Source organism: Cherax quadricarinatus, chromosome 25, assembly GCF_038502225.1.
Source record: "Cherax quadricarinatus isolate ZL_2023a chromosome 25, ASM3850222v1, whole genome shotgun sequence".
Taxonomy (NCBI): Eukaryota; Metazoa; Arthropoda; class Malacostraca; order Decapoda; family Parastacidae; genus Cherax; species Cherax quadricarinatus.
Window position 1 is genome coordinate 28932327 of NC_091316.1, and position 18047 is coordinate 28950373.

General features: G+C 39.1%; 1 protein-coding gene across 1 annotated transcript in view; it reads right to left on the bottom strand.

Annotated features, from left to right (window-relative positions):
* Positions 1 to 18047, bottom strand: part of LOC128689986 (cholinesterase 1-like) — a 154755-nt gene that overhangs the window by 108523 nt on the left and 28185 nt on the right. The window contains exons 2-3 of the mRNA XM_070088678.1: positions 16331 to 16478; positions 5672 to 5857 (exon numbers count right to left, since the gene is read on the bottom strand). Of these exons, the coding sequence (XP_069944779.1) occupies positions 5672 to 5857; positions 16331 to 16478 (334 nt within the window). The remainder of the gene's footprint in view (positions 1 to 5671; positions 5858 to 16330; positions 16479 to 18047) is intronic.

An 18047-nucleotide genomic window follows, 5' to 3' on the forward strand; every position in this document is an offset into this window, starting at 1 on the left:
AATGCAGTAAGTTATATTCCATTCTATAAAAAGGATGATTGGATGGCAGTGATGTTAAACTTAGTTTCTGGTGATTTGACAGGTGATTTGGTTAGTACCCTGTGGTGAATTTGGTAGTAATCAGTAGTGTTTTGGGTGTACTTCGGAAGGTGTTTGAAAGGTGATTAGGTTAAGGGTTGGAAGGTTAGGGCTTGAGATAAGTTAGGTTAGGTTAGGTTGACAAAAGTTCAAGGTTGGATGTAAGAATGGGAATTGGAATTAGGATTAAGAATTAGGATTAGGATTAGGAGTTAGGTTAAGCTTAAGATATTAGTTAGCTTGGAAGGTTGGGTTGGAATTCAAGGTTAGGATGGGATTAGGTTGGGAATTGGAATTTAAGGTTGGGTTGGGGATTAGGGATAGAATTGGCTGGGTTTAGGGTTAGATTATGATGCAGGTGTTCGGTAAGGAGATGGTCGTGTGATTTTCTACCATGGGTGTGAACCGCATTACATGGTGTCTGTCCGATCTGAGTTGATGCAGGTGTTCGGTAAGGAGATGGTCGTGTGATTTTCTACCATGGGTGTGTTTACCAACAAGAAAATAATGTTCGATTTTACGATAAAGTTTTCAAAACTAATTTGGAAATATCCAAAAATGGAGTCGTTCAAAGTAATTCTGGAGTACTCTAATGTATTTTGGAAGTGTTCCAATATATTTTAGGTTAGGTTAGGTTAGGTTAGGTTAGGTTAGGATAGGTTAGGTATTGTTAGGTTAGGTTAGGTTAGGATAGGTTAGGCTAGGATAGGTTAGGTTAAGTTAGGTAAGGTTATGCTAGGTTAGGTTAGGTTAGGTTAGGTTAAGTTAGGTTAGGTTAGGTTAGGTTAGGATAAGTTAGGTTAGGTTAGGTAATGTTAGGTTAGGTTAGGTTAGGTTGGGTAAGGTTAGGTTAGGTTAGGTTAGGATAGGTTAGGTAAGGTTAGGTTAGGTTAGGTTAGGATAGGTTAGGTTAGGCTAGGTTAGGTTAGGATAGGTTAGGTTAGGTTAGGTAATGTTAGGTTAGGTTAGGTTAGGTTAGGTAAGGTTAGGTTAGGTTAGGATAGGATAGGTTAGGTTAGGTTAGGTTAGGTTAGGTTAGGTTAGGTAAGGTTAGGTTAGGTTAGGTTAGGTTAGGTTAGGTAAGGTTAGGTTAGGTTAGGTTAAGTTAGGTTGGGTTAAGGTTAGGGTAGGTTAGGTTAGGTTAGGTTAGGTTAGGTTAGGTTAGGATAGGTTAGGTGTGTGTGTGTGTCTGTGTGTGAGTGTGTGTGTGTGTGTTTGTGTGTGTGTATGTGTGTGTGTGTGTGTGTGTGTGTGTGTGTGTGTGTGTGTGTGTGTGTGTGTGTGTGTGTGTGTGTGTGTGTGTGTGTGTGTGTTAGGTGGTCATAGAGTTTTGTGAATATCTTGATTATAGTGATTTTAGTGGATTTGAGATGCATTTGTGGATGTGAAATGTGATTTTTGTGTGTGTTCTGAAGAGGTGTGTTGGGAGATGGGTGAGTGGATGTGAAGAAAATGCGGGTGAGATGGAGAGGGGTATGGGGAGCGTTGTAATTAGAAATATGGGGAGATTTTACTGAAAATAAAAGGTAAATGTGTGAATATTTTAAAAAGAAATTATAGAATTGAAAAGTTATGATATATTGGAAAAAAGAATGGAGGGGTGTTGAAACTTGTCGCATTGCTGCACTCTAACAGCACCTTTCAAGGCAGGTGAAATTGCCGACCTAGAAAATGTACAGAGAACTTTCACGGCGCGCATAACGGAGATAAAACACCTCAATTACTGGGAGCGCTTGAGGTTTCTAAACCTGTATTCCCTGGAACGCAGGAGGGAGAGATACATGATTATATACACCTGGAAAATCCTAGAGGGACTAGTACCGAACTTGCACACGAAAATCACTCACTACGAAAGCAAAAGACTTGGCAGACGATGCACCATCCCCCCAATGAAAAGCAGGGGTGTCACTAGCACGTTAAGAGACCATAAAATAAGTGTCAGGGGCCCGAGACTGTTCAACTGCCTCCCAGCACACATAAGGGGGATTACCAACAGACCCCTGGCAGTCTTCAAGCTGGCACTGGACAAGCACCTAAAGTCAGTTCCTGATCAGCCGGGCTGTGGCTCGTACGTTGGTTTGCGTGCAGCCAGCAGCAACAGCCTGGTTGATCAGGCGCTGATCCATTAGGAGGCCTGGTCACAGACCGGGCCGCGGGGGCGTTGACCCCCGAAACTCTCTCCAGGTAAACTCCAGGTAATAGTTGGGTAGTTGATGCGAGTACAATATCGATTTATGTGGATACAAGGAGATGGGTATGGAGAGGATTTTATTAGAATTTTAGTACTGTAGGGAGGAATGTGTATTACTTTTAAGATTCAGTAAAAAGAAGGGGAAAAAATGTGAATAAATTGGTAATTGATGAGGGTTGTGGGTAATTTAGTCGAATTAGAGATACCGAAAAAGATGATATAAGTGGGTTGTTTTTGTGACTTTTTCTGATGAAATTAGTTAAAACGAGAAAAAAATTGTGGGGTGTTGTGGGATGTGGGTGTTGTGGGTGCTGTGGGTTGTGGGTGTTGTGGGTGTTGTGGGTTGTGGGTGTTGTGACTTTTTCTGATGAAATTAGTTAAAACGAGAAAAAATTGTGGGTTGTGGGGTGTTGTGGGTTGTGGGTGTTGTGGGTGCTGTGGGTTGTGGGTGTTGTGGGTGTTGTGGGTTGTGGGTGTTGTGGGTGTTGTGGGTTGTTGTGACTTTTCTAATGAAATTAGTTAAAACGAGAAAAAATTGTGGGTTGTTGTGACTTTCTGATGAAATTAGTTAAAACGAGAAAAAATTGTGGGTTGTGGGTGTTGTGGGTTGTGGGTAATGTGGGTTGTGGTTGTTGTGGGTGATGTGGGTTGTGGGTGATGTGGGTTGTGGGTGTTGTGGTGTGTGGGTGATGTGGGTTGTGGGGGATGTGGGATGTGGGTGATGTGGGTTGTGGGTGGTGTGGGATGTGGGTGATGTTTGTCGAACTAGAGATGCTGAAAAGTGGTTATAAGTTGTGGGTTGTTGTGACTTTCTGATGAAATTAGATAAAACGAGAAAAAATTGTGGGTTGTTGTGACTTTCTGATGAAATTAGATAAAACGAGAAAAAATTGTGGGTGTTGTGGGTGTTGTGGGTTGTGGGTGTTGTGGGTGTTGATCTTAGTTTATGGTGATTTGGGTGGTGTTTTGAGTGTATTCAGTGTTGTTTTAGTAGTATTCAGTGGTGTAATTTGGGAGTACTCAAATAGTGTTTTGGAAGTGTTTCAGTGTTGTTTGGAAAATGTTCAAAGGTGTTTTTGAAGGTGTTCAAATGATGTGCAAGAGTACTTATGAAGGTGTTCTGGGAGTATTCAGAGGTGATTTGGGGGTGTTCGAATGATGTTTTTGGAGTATTTCAGTGTTGTTTGGAAATGTACAAAGGTGTTTATGTGAGTATTCAAATGATTTATGAGAGTGTTTTGAAGGTGTTCAAGGGTGTTTTGAGGTTATTCAAAGGTGTTTTTGAAGGTGTACAATTGATTATGAGAGTACTTATGAAGGTGTTCAAATGATGTGCAAGAGTACTTATGAAGGTGTTCTGGGAGTATTCAGAGGTGATTTGGGGGTGTTCGAATGATGTTTTTGGAGTATTTCAGTGTTGTTTGGAAATGTATAAAGGTATTTTTGTGAGTATTCAAATGATTTATGAAAGAGTTTTGAAGGTGTTCAAAGTAAAAGTGCGTATTTAACTTCGTAATATGTAAAATTGTGACTAGTGAATTTAACGAAAGTGGATGTAAGCGATGTGGTGACTTTCTGATGAAATAGTTAAAACGAGAGAAATTTGGGGTTATGAGTGAAAATTGTGAGGTGTTGGTTGGAGTGTGAGGGTTTGGGAGGGTGGGGAGAAGGTTACTTCGTGGGGAGTGACCTGAGATGAAATAGTTAAAACGAGAAAAATGTCTAGACTTGTGTTGTAAAGAAATTGTGGGTATTAACGAAAAAATGTGACTTTCTGATGAAATATTTAAAACGAGAAAAATTGGGTTAAGAGTGGAAATGTTTTCCCTATGATGTAGGTACTATGTCCCCTTATTAACTTTAATGAACTAAAAGGGTCGACATGATTCAACCTGTGTGCGCGTGACGTCACTACTATGTCCCCTTATTAACTTTAATGAACTAAAAGGCTCGACCTGATTCAACCTGTGTGCGCGTGACGTCACTGACCGCCGAGTAAACACCCTTCTTAGGTCATTTGACTTGTTTAGACCTGTAGTAAGCATGCTTACCCCCAGAGGGGGATCCAAAAACCTTGATCCAAGGAGCTCATAAGAATTTCGAAACCCCCAAAAGGGGGAATCCAAAACTTGTATTATCGAGAAATTTTGGGATGGGGGTGAAAGTGAGAGGGGGAACCTCAAAAATTTGATCCGAGGAGCTCATAAGAAATTCAAAACCCCCATAGGGGGGAATCCAAACTTGTATTATCGAGAAAAATTTGAGGTGGGGGTTGGGGTGGAAGGAGGGACAATCCAAAAAACTTGATCCAAGGAGATGGAGAATTTCGAAAACCCCATAGGGGGGATCCAAAAAACTTGATTCGAGGAAGTGGAGACTTTGATATCAAGAAATTTTTGGGGTTGGGGGGTGAAAGTCGGAGGGGGATCCAAAAACCTTGGTCCGAGGAGATCATAAGAATTTCGAAACCCCCATAGGGGGGAATCCAAAAACTTGTATTATCGAGAAATTTTGGGGGTTGGGGGGTGAAAATCGGAGGGGGAATGGGGGGTGGGTGAAAGTGGGAGGGGGAACCTTAAAAATTTGATCCGAGGAGATGGAGAGCACAAAAAAATGAAATTCAAAAAAAATTCGAAAAAATCGGAAAAAAATTCGAGGCGCGGGGGCGATCCGGACGACGCTGCAGAAGGCGCAGCTGAAGGCGCGGGCGGGGGTCGCGAAGGGCGCGGGCGGGCGCGCGGGCGGGCGCGCGGGCGGGCGCGCGGGGGCGCGCGGCGCGACGGGGGGTCGCGAAGGGGGGTCGCGAAGGGGGGTCGTGGGCGGGGGGTCAAGGGTGGGGTGGACTCGAGGGCGAGGTCAAGGTCAAGGTGAAACCGGAAGTAACACCTAGGTGTGAAAAGGGGACCCTCCAGCTGCTGGCCCTAGACCGGAAGGGTGCGCTCTGTAGAAGGCCCTAAACCGGAAGGGTGCGCTCTGTAGAAGGCCCTAAACCGGAAGGGTGCGCTCTGTAGAAATCATCACTACTAACATTTTATAGTGTAGGAAAAAGTCTTATATTGTAGTACAAACTTTACAGAGAAGTACAAAGTCATATACTGAAGTATTAAAGTCTCTCCTGACTCTGGATCACAAAGGAAACATTTGCTTGTTTTTTCAAGTGGCCTTCGAATAGGCGGCAGAATCAGCTTAAGCAGAAATGCACAAACGCTGGTAATTTTTTGGTAGGGGGGAACCAGGAGTTAAAAATTAAAGCCTCAAATCTTGTCAAGACTTACCTCGAAACATTTCTTTAAATGACGCAGCTTCCTATCATGTTACCAACTTAATGCTTTGCCATTATTATTTTGGTTTCTTCCCAAGACTTCTTATCACTTTACCACTTTACTTTCTCTCCTTCCTCACCTTCGGACTTGGGTGAGAGCATCTGGAAGTGAACGGAGGCACCACCGGCGCTCTCACCGAAGATAGTGACTTTGGTCTTGTCTCCTCCAAATTTGTGGATGTTCCGCTGCACCCACTGCAGCGCCAGCGTCTGATCCTTCAAGCCGAAGTTGCCGGGAATCACCGAGTCTTCAGTTGAGAGGAAACCTTTAATGATCAAAAATGTACACATGAATACTGAGCTACCTCGGTATTCATAGATAACAATGTATATGTAATGTATACATTGTTGCACTCTAGGGCAACCACTGTAACAAAATATAATACTGCGAACCTTTTATTTTAGTTAATATTTGCTCATACCTTTAAGAAATGGAGATAAAATTCATTAAGTGATGTACTCATTCACCGTACACATCTATGATACCCTTTCTCATACTCAAAAGTGTTTAATTAACTGACACATGCTTAAATTTGCATCAGAGTTGTTTCAGAATCAAGCAATAAGTTTAGAATATACTCTTTTCATGATATCTAAAATTAAATTCAGTAGAATCATTCAGTCTAATGAAGATCACGTAATGTATGCGAATGTGACAAATTTTACACCAATTTGTTGTAATTTAAATAAAGCGATTCATACAGTTATGGGTGAAAGTGAAAATCGGAAATATGAAAATAATAGATCTGATGAGAGATTCAAGGCATCAGAGAAATATGAATCTGGATCAACATTGTCACAGTAAGAACACATGAAATCAGGAAAATCTCATCAGATACACACCAAACTACAAGACATCCTTCAGACGAATGATTGAAGAAATAAAAAAAAATATTCCTACTTTAAGTCAAAACTGGTCTAACCAACAGTATTATGGTTTCTTCACCGGAAAACACATGGGAATGAACAGTGCGTTTTAAACACTGACCGAACGCCACAAGCAGAGCTCTGCACCTGTAACTTAAAATGTAAAAGCGAATACATAAAGTGTTGAAGAAGGAGGTTCTATTTCTTCAGGAAGAAAATAGGAGGCTTAAGGTTTGCCTAGATGGGTTTGTGAGTGAGTGTGAGATGGCTTGAGCTGGTAAGGAGGAAATGGTCACCAGCAGTGAGAGTGGTAGCCACTTTAAGTGGCAAGTGGCTCACAATTCAGGAAGAAGGAAGATAAAGAAGGTTAGTAGAGAAGATGTGTAGGTAGGAAATCGATTCTCTGTTCTCCAGGACGAGTGTACTTCAGTGGAGTTCATCTCTCTGGGGCTGGAGAGGTTACATTAACCAATTCCATTGAGTGGGTAATTGATGACTTGTCCAGGACCTTAAACTGATAGATTATAGAGGTATGGGTGTTTGTGGGAAACAATCAGGCTGCAGTATTAGGGTTGAAAATAGCAGATATTACCAGGATACCTCAGGGATAGATTTGAAAGACAATATTCAAAATAACGTTGCTTGGATAGGCAAAGCAATTGATCAACAAGAAAAGGAGAGATAGAAGAGGGCAACGAGTGACTAGCTCCCTTTAAAGTTTACTATACAAATAGGAGTCTAAGAAATAAGAGAGATAAGCTAAGATTACTTGCTAGTGCAGGCAATATAGATATTATTGCTATAACAGAGACCTGCTTCAACTTAAAAGATAAAGAAATGCCTTCCGAATGCAACGTACAGGATTATAAATTATTCTACACTGATAAGGTGAACAGGAAGGGTGGTTGAGTGGCGATGTATGTCAGGGATAATTTTAATTGTTGTGTTAGACATGATGTAAGGTTAGAAACATTGGACAGCATATGTTTGACTACAGTTTTTCGAAGGTAGTGAAAAATTAATTTTGGGTGTAATTTATAGCCCCCCTCCCAAACCTTGATAAGGAGTGCAGTAAGCTGTTATGGGATGAAAATGTTGTCTTAATGGGAGATTTTAACTTTAGACAAATTGGTGGAACAATATATCAGGAAATCTTTAGTCTACTGACTTTCGTGATACAGTTCAGGATTGCTTTTTAAAACAGTTTGTGACAGAACCAACTAGAGGAAACAATCTGCTTGACTTTGTTCTTGCCAACAAAGATTCACTAATTAATAATCTTGAGGTTAATGATGAGCTTGTGGAAAGTGATCACAAATCAATATATCATGGAATTACACTGATAACTGCAATCAAATCTCTGTCCCAGACTTTCGCTTGGCCGATTTCATGGGACTGACAAATTACCTGGGTGAGCAAAATTGGGGTAACCTGACTATGGGTCAGGTAGGTGGTGTTGGTTGAAAATATGACGTTTTTTAAAGCATAGTTCTAGCTGCCCAGACAACTTTTGTTCTGAAAGTGATGAAAGAAAAGTGATCCCAAATGGATGAGCAATAGATTAAAACCTCTCACTAGTCAAAAGAGAGGCATGTATAGGCGTATCATAAAGGAGGGGATGGACAGTTAAGAAATCAATATATTCAATTGAAGAGAGAAATAAAAAAAACAATAAGAAAAGCAAAGAGGGATTATGAGGCTAAGGTCGCAATGGATTCAAAGTAAGATTAGGGACAAGATAGGCCCACTTAAGAGTAACTCAGGTCTGGCCACTGACAGTGATAAGTAAATGTGTGAAATTTTCCATACTTACTTCCTCTCAGTTTTTACCAAGGAATATACTAGCAAAATTCCAGAAATAATAGATTATGTAGAACAGTACGATAATAAACTATGCACGATTGGGGTAACTAGTGACATGGTCCTCAGACAAATAGAGAAATTAAAGCCAAATAAATCCCCAGGCCCTGATGAACTGTTTGGAAGGGTTTTAAAGGAATGTAAAGAGGAACTTAGCAAACCTTTGGCTAATCTTTTCAATATATCACTACAAAATGGCATAATGCCTGATAAGTGAAAAATGGCAAGTGTAATACCTATTTACAAGGCAGGTGACAGGTTCTTAGCTTTGAACTATAGATCAATAAGCCTTACCTCCATAGTGAGAAAATTTATGGAATCAATAATTGCCGAAACAATTCGTAGCCATCTTGAAAGGCAAAAATTGATTAATGAATCTCAACACAGTTTTACATAGGGGCGTTCCTGTCTTATGAATTTACTAATTTTTTTTCACTAAGGTATTTGAGGAGGTAGATCATGGTAATGAATATGATATTGCGTATATGGACTTTAGTAAGGCTTTTGATAAGACTTCCACATCAGAGGCTATTGAGGAAGCTTAAGGCACACGGAATATGAGAATTTTTTTCCTGGGTAGAGGAATGGTTCACAAATAGGCAGTGGAGAGTTTGCATAAATGGAGAGAAATCAGAATGGGGGCATATTACAAGCAGTGTTCTGCAGGGCCCATTGTTGTTCACAATTTACATAAACAACATAAATGAGGGAATAAATAGCGACATTAGCAATTTGCTGGTGACACCAAACTAGGCAGTCCAGTTCATTCTAATGAGGACATTAGGGCACTCCAGGATGATTTGAATAGACTGATGCAATGGTCGGAGAAGTGGCAGATGCAGTTTAATATAGACAAATGCCAAGTTCTAAATGTTGGACAGGAAAATAACCATGCTACATATAAACTAAATAACTTAGATCTAAGATCTTAATACTACTGATTGCGAAAAGGATTTAGGAGTTCAGGTTAACAGCAATCTAAAACCAAGACAACAGTGCATTCGTGTTTGCAATAAAGTTAACTGAATCTTCGGCTTCATATCAAGTAGTATAAACAATAGAAGTCCTCAGGTTGTTCAACTCTATATATCCTTGGTTAGGCCTCATTTAGATTATGCTGCACAGTTCTGGTCACCGTATTACAGAATGGATATTGATGCACTGGGAAACGTACAGAGGAAGATGACAAAGTTGATCCCATGTATCAGAAATTTTCCATATGAGGATAGACTGAGAACCCTGAATCTGCGCTCTCTAGAAAGGCATAGAATTAAGGGGGATATGATTGAGGTGTATAAATAGAAAACAGGAATAAATACGGGGGGTGTAAGTAGGATTCGCAGCAGTGGTTTCAAGTTGGAAAAATTCAGATTCAGGAAGGATAAAGGAAGGATAAAGTTGTGGATGAGTGGAACGAACTCCCGAGTACCGTCATAGGAGCTATGACGTTATGAAGTTTTAAAAATAGGTTAGCTAAATACATGAGTGGGTGTGGATGGGTGCGATTTGGGCCTGACCTGCTTGTGGTACTAGGTTGCATGCCGTGCTCCTTGCTTAAGTGGAAGTGACCTGACTAGGTGGGTTATTGGTCTAAGCCTGGGGGTGACATGGATCTGCTTTGCATGGGCCAGTAGGCCTGCTGTAGTGTTTCTTCTTTCTTATGTTCTTATGCACACAGGTCAGCTCACTAACAGGTGAAAAAGAAATGTGTAGAATCTTTAACACTTATTTCCTCAGTATTTACGCTGGAAGATGCTAGTGAAATTCCAGAAATAACAAATTATGCAGATCAGGATGAACATAAGTTATGCACGATCAAAGACACTAGTGACATGATTCTTAGAAAAATAGATAATTAAAACCTAAGAGATTCCCGGGCCCTGATGAAATGTTCGAAAGGGTTGTAAAGGAATGTAAGGAGGAACATGGCAAATTTTTGGCTAATGTTTTCACCCTATTACTGCAAACTGGCATAGTGACAAATAAGTGGAAAGCGGCAAATATGTTACATCTCTTATTATAAAGCAAGAGATAGGTCGTAAGCGTCGAATAACACGCTAATGGGCCTAACCTCCACTGAGGGAAAATTGATGGAATCTATTTAACTGATAAGCAACAGAGAATTTCCATAAACAGGGAGAAATCAGAGTGGATGTGCATCACAAGCGGTATTCCACAAGGGTTAGTGTTGTGCCCTCTGTTGTTCACAATTTATATAAACGACATAAATGAGGGAATAAACAGTAACATAAGCAGGTTTGCCGACGACACCAGATTTCTGACGAGGACACTAGAACAGTACAGAATTAATTGATGCAGTGGTCGGAGAAGTTTCAGATGCAGTTAAATATAGACAATTGCACAGTTCTAGGCATTGGAAAAGATAATAACCATAACACTTATAAACTAAATATTGTAGATCTTATTGGCACTGATTGCTAAATAAGATTTAGGAATTCTGGTTATCAGCAATCTTAATCGAAGACAACAGCACATAAGTGTTAGCAATAAAGTGAACAGAATTCTTGGCTTCTTATTAAGAAGTATAGTTAACAGGAGTCTTCAGGTTATTCTTCAACTCAATATATCTATGGTTAGGTCTCATTTAGATTATGTTGCACAGAATAGGTATAAATGCGCAGGAAAACGTACAAAGAAGGCTGACAAAGTTGATCTCATGAATCAGACATCATTCCTATGGGGACTGACTGAGAGCCCTGTATCTGCGTAGAATTGGGCATAATATAACTGAGGTGTATAAATGGAAAATAGGAGTAAATGAAGGGGATATAAATAATTCACTGGTCAACAACCAAAATGCATCTGAGACCAGAGAAGCAATTTTCAACTAATTTTAGGTCACTGACAACGAACATCATGGTTAAAATTGCTTATTAGCTCTAGTTTTCAATATACACCTACGTGTCACAACAGGTTCCAACAGGCTTGTGGCTGTGTTTCTTACCACTCACTGTCTCACTGACCTTCATTATTGTTCCAGCAGTCACAGAAGGTAATTGGGATGTGTAAGTTTATATTCGGAGGTGAAATATAGGTGATTTTCTTAGCCAAACACTCTTTAAATTTATAATAAATATTCACTAAGTAAGCTATTGATATGCACGTCAGGCATATTATATTAATTTTATTTTCCAACCAAATGATATAAATACTTCTGCTTAGCTGTCATGCTCTGTATTATAAAGATAAAATAATAAATAAATTTTCTGTTTATATTCTAATTGTCTGTTGTTTTCTTCTTTCAGATGCCTCTTACTTGTGTGAATAGGGAAGATAACTTCTACATTTGTGGTGAGGTAACCTTTGCATCACAGAAGCTCCGTATAACTGCTATGGTTAGAAAGGCATATCACATATATTTTGGATGCAAGATTGGTGACCAGGATAAGAACTGGATTCCACACATATGCTGCAACAACTGTGCTACTATCCTTCACCACTGGTTGAACAGGAAGATTCAAGTATTTAGCATCAAAATTCCCCTCACTGAGCGAAGCTAAGATAAGAGAGGGAGTCTTCAATGGTCCTCAGATTCGAGAGCTTCTTGAAGATGGTGACTTTGAATCAGACCTTCATGGGGAGGAGAAAGCTGCTTGGGAAGCATTCAAGTTAGTGACGAAGGGATTTATCGGAAACAGAAGGGAAGGCAACTATAAAGAATTGGTGGAAAACCTCATCAAGGCTTATAAGAACATGGGATGAAACATGTCACTTAAAATCACATTTAGCCTTTTTTCCAGCGAACTGTAGGGCAATTAGTGACGAACATGGTCAAAGGTTTCACCAAAATATTTCAACCATGGAATAATGGTACCAGGGGAAATGGGGCATAAGAATGCTTAAGAACATAAGAACATAAGAACGAAGGAACACTGCAGAAGGCCTACTGGCCCATGCGAGGCAGGTCCAAGTCCCTACCGGCTTAAGCCAATGCACCCAACCTAGTCAGGTCAGGTCACACTGACTTAAGGGAGGAACACGGCAACCGACCTGTTAGCACAAGCTATCAGGTCTAACTCACACCCACCCACATCTACTCATGTATTTATCCAACCTATTTTTAAAGCTACACAACGTTCTGGCCTCTATAACGGTACTTGGGAGTTTGTTCCACTCATCCACAACTCTATTACCAAACCAGTACTTTCCTATATCCCTCCTGAATCTGAATTTTTCCAACTTAAAACCATTGCTGCGAGTCCTGTCTAGGCTAGATATTTTCAGCACACTATTTACATCCCCTTTATTTATTCCTGTCTTCCACTTATAAACCTCAATCATATCCCCCCTAATTCTACGTCTTTCTAGAGAGTGCAGTTTCAGGGCCCTTAGTCTATCCTCATAGGGAAGGTTTCTGATACATGGGATCATCTTTGTCATCCTCCTTTGTACATTTTCCAGAGAATTTATATCCATTCTGTAATACGGTGACCAAAACTGTGCAGCATAATCTAAATGAGGCCTAACCAAGGATGTATAGAGTTGAAGAACAACCTGAGGACTCCTATTATTTATGCTTCTTGATATGAAGCCAAGGATTCTATTAGCTTTATTGCGAACACTTATGCACTGTTGTCTTGGTTTCAGATTACTGCTAACCAGAACTCCTAAATCTTTTTCGCAATCCGTAATATTAAGATCTACATTATTTAGTTTATATGTGGCATGGTTATTGTCCTGTCCAACATTTAGAACTTTGCATTTGTCTATATTAAACTGCATCTGCCACTTCTCCGACCACTGCATCAGTCTATTCAAATCTTCCAGGAGTGCTCGAATGTCCTCGTCAGAATGAATTCGACGGCCTATTTTGGTGTCATCGGCAGACTTGCCGATGTCGCTCTTTATGCCCTCATCTATGTCGTTTATGTAGATTGTGAACAGCAGGGGGCCCAACACTGACCCCTGTGGAACACCGCTCGTGACGCTTCCCCACTCTGATTTCTCCCCATTTATGCAAACTCTCTGCTGCCTATTTGTCAACCATGCCTCTATCCAGGAAAAAATTTCTCCTCCTATTCCATGTGCTTTAATTTTCCTCAATAGTCTCTGATGTGGGACCCTGTCAAAAGCCTTACTGAAGTCCATATACACAATATCATATTCGTTACCATGATCTACCTCCTCAAATACCTTAGTGAAAAAAGTTAATAAATTCGTAAGGCAGGAACGTCCCTTTGTAAAACCATGCTGAGATTCGTTGATTAATTTATGCTTTTCAAGGTGGCTACGAACTGCCTCGGCAATTATTGATTCCATAAATTTTCCCACTATGGAGGTTAGGCTTATTGGTCTATAGTTCGAAGCTAAGGACCTGTCACCTGCTTTGAAAATAGGTATCACATTTGCCATTTTCCACTTATCTGGCACCATGCCAGTTTGTAGTGATATGTTGAAAAGATTAGCCAAAGGTGTGCTAAGCTCCTCTTTACATTCCTTTAGAACCCTTGCATACAGTTCATAAGGGCCTGGGGATTTGTTAGGTTTTAATTTATCTATTTGCCTAAGGACCATGTCACTTGTGACCCTAATAGTGCACAGTTTATTAACGTCCTGTTCTACAAAATTTATCATTACTGGAATATCGCTGGTATCCTCCTGTGTAAAAACTGAGAGGAAGTATGTGTTAAAAATTCTACACATTTCCTTATCACTGTCAGTGAGCTGACCCGAGGAACTTTTGAGTGGGCCTATCTTGTCCCTGATCTTACTTCTGTATACCTGAAAGAATCCTTTTGGGTTAGTCTTCGATTCTCTTGCAACTTTAACCTCATAATCTCTTTTTGCTTTTCTAATTCCCTTTTTTATTTCTCTCTTTAACTGAATATATCGATTTCTTAATTGCCCCTCTCCTCTTTTGATTTGCCTATATATGCCTCTCTTTTGACCAATCAGATATTTTAATCTATTGTTCATCCATTTAGGATCATTTTTGTTTGATCTGATTTCCCTATTTGGAACATAATTTGACTGAGCAGCTAGAACTATGCCCTGGAAAGCATCATATCGGCAACCATCACCACCTACCTGACCCCTAGTCAGGTCATTCCAGTTCAGCCCACCTAAGTAATTTTTCAGTCCTATGAAATCAGCCAAGCGAAAGTCAGGGACGGAGACTTGATTGCCATTATTAGGGGAATTCCATGATATGTTAAAACTGAGTGATTTGTGATCACTCTCCCCAAGCTCATCATTAACCTCAAGATTATTAATTAGTGTTTCCCTACTGGCAAGAACCAAGTCAAGGAGGTTATTTCCCCTAGTTGGCTCTGTCACAAACTGTTTTAAAAAACAATCCTGGATCGTATCAAGAAAGTCACCCGACTCTAAATTTCCTGTCAAATTGCTCCAGTCAATCTGTCTATAGTTGAAGTCTCCCATTAGCACAACATTTTCGTATGTAGATGCCTTACGAATTTCGTCCCATAGAAGTTTACTGCACTCCCTATCAAGATTTGGGGCCCTGTAAATCACACCCAAAATTAGTTTTTCTCGGCCCTCGAGAAGCTGTAACCAAACAGATTCAGTGGCTGACGCTTCTAATTTAATATCTTGTCTAACACAACAATTTAAATTGTCTCTGACATACATCGCTACTCCACCACCTTTCCTGTTGACCCTGTCAGTGTGGAATAATTTATAGCCTTGTATGTGACATTCAGATGGCATCTCACTATCTTTCAGATTGAGCCAGGTCTCTGTTATAGCAATAATATCTATGTTTCCTGCACTTGCAATTAATCTTAGCTCATCTATCTTATTTCTAACACTCCTGCTATTAGTATAGTAAACCTTAAGGGAGCTAGTCCCTTGCTGCCCTCTGCTGTCCCCCTTTGTTTTCTGACCTGTTCTATTGTCTTTATTTATAACTTCATGCTGAATGCCTTTTATACATTTACTGTTTCCAACCCTAGTGTTGCAACCTGCTTGTTTCCCACACACACCCATACCTCTATCTTCCATCAGTTTAAAATCATAGGCATTTCACCAATGGCCTTCTCAATCGAGTCTGCAAGTGCTACCACCCCTGCCCCAGAGAGATGAACCCCATCCCTTGCATACATATCATGTTTGCCATAAAAGTTGTTCCAGTTGTCAATGAATGGGATTGCAAGTTCCTTGCAGTATCTGTCTAGCCAGCAATTTACACCAATTGCCCTAGACAACCATTCATTTCCTACTCCCCTTCTAGGCAAGATGCTACATATGATTGGGATCCCTCCCTTAGACTTAATGAAATCTATAGCTGACCTGTACTTATCTAGCAGCTCTTCTCTCCTACCCTTCCCAATATCATTTCCACCAGCACTGAGACAGATAATGGGCTTGTTCCCATTACCTGACATGATATTATCCAGTCTGTTGACAATGTCCCCAACACCAGCTCCAGGGAAGCACACTCTATCTCTCATCTTCTTATTCCTATTGCAGACTATTGCTGGACATTGGTAAAAGATGATTCTTCAGCCCAATAAGCACACTATAAGCCTCAAGCATAAATGCAGTAGTAGGTACGGATTAGGGTTCAAAACATACTGACACATATTGTACGTTATAATAAAATAATGAAATATTACATGTCTCGTATCTTTGAACCTATAGCCAATAAGCATTTTTCAAGGTGATATTTGGATTTATGACATGAAAAAACATAAGAATTAACTAATCTCTATTAAGAGGCAAACAACTTTTCAAAAATTGTTGACCATTGATAATATGCATAAAATATCTAAGAAAAACAGGACTCGCTGTAATGTGTTCAAGCTGCAAAAATTTAGTTTTACAAAGGATATAGAAAAACGCCAAACTGGTAAAACTAGAGATGTGGGTGAGTGGAACAAACTCCCGAGTAACGTCACTGAAACTAAAACGTTGTGTAGGTTTGACAAATACATGAGTGGGTGGAGGGGAGTGTGAGTTGGATCTAGCCAGCTAGGGGCAGTAGGACTACTGTAGTGCTCCTTCTTCCTAACGTTCTTATAATCACTTACCGAAAACCCCTAGTCTGTACTGGATAACCACCAATACCACATCATGATTGAGGAGAACATGTGGCAGGTACTCAGATGCTCCCCCAGAGTAGAATCCACCACCGTGAATCCACACCATCACTGGAAGCTTGGATGTCGGGTCCTTATTCTGCAGGATGAGATGATTTCTAGGAGTGGCAAATAACTTAATCATTATCGCAATGGTAAAAAGTAATATAAGTACTTCAACTGTTTATCTTGGAGACTCAGTGAAATTAACGCAAATTAGCAGATGAATCAAAGCAAGCAAATATGAAAATATATGAATACGTAATAAGTGTCATTTCAAGTTAAAAATTTGCAGAATAATTACGAGTTTAGTTTTTAATAACCTAAATTGTGTTCATCCAGTCTATTGAGTTGAGTGAGTTACATGAATTACAAAGCAATATAATAGACTGGGCAGTTTCGTCTTGCAAGTTATAATATGTACATCATATCCGTATTTGCAACAGTATATTTAACGGGTTTAGGGACAACACTCGTTAATGGAGAGAAAAAATGCATTATATACATATATATATATATATATATATATATATATATATATATATATATATATATATATATATATATATATATATATATATATATATATATATATATATATATATATATATATATATATATATATATATATATATATATATATATATATATATATATATATATATATATATATATATATATGCAAAAAAATCACTGTGAAAGAATAGCGAAATTCGAAGCTCTTTCGTGACTTCTAAAATTATCAAGGAACTATAAAAAAGAAAACATCAAATGAAAGCATATAAAGGGCCACGACTGCACCTCTCCATCACGTCACCACAACAAAGCAACACCTCACACACGCGGGACAACACCCGACTCAGTGAAACCCACCTAATACTCTACCGAAGAATTAACATTTATTACTTATCAAATGTATCATTAAATTCTGTTAAAATTTTATTAATTATAGATGAATCCAATTTATATATACCAAAGGAAATATTCATGTTATTTTCAGAACTGCTTTTTATGAAACATGATTCACTTATATATCTGTCAACCATAGATTTGCTTGATACAACCTTCTCAGTCTTTTGAAAGCAATTTGATGGTTAAAATCTCTCATATGAATAAATAGAGCATTAGAATCTTGTCCAGTTCTAATGCTATATTTATGTTCTTTTAATTTTAGTTCAAGACTTTTTACAGTTTGACCACAATAAACTTTATCGCAAATTTTACAAGGAATCTTATCCATACATCCGTCAGAATTTTGGGGAGAATTCTTTATCAAGAGTCTTTTCACTGTATGAAGATTTTTTAATATAACTTTGATACTAAAAGTCTTAAGAAGAGAGGGCATATCAACCAAGTTTTCATGGTAAGGGAGAACCAACATATTTTTAGCTGAATAAGGTTGATTGTCCCATTTCGGATTGTAAAAAAGTATTTCTAGCAGCTTTAGAAGATTTATCAATTATTCTTGGGTATTTTAGATCATCAGCTATTTCATAAATTTCTGATATTTCTTCATTTATGAACTCAGAACTACAAATACGCAAAGCTCTCAAAAACATTGATGAGAAAACCGACAGTCTGGCTCTCTCATGATGTGAAGAATGATAGTTACATATGAACAGTTATTTGTAGGTTTTCTGTAAATTTTAAAATTAAAATCATTGATACC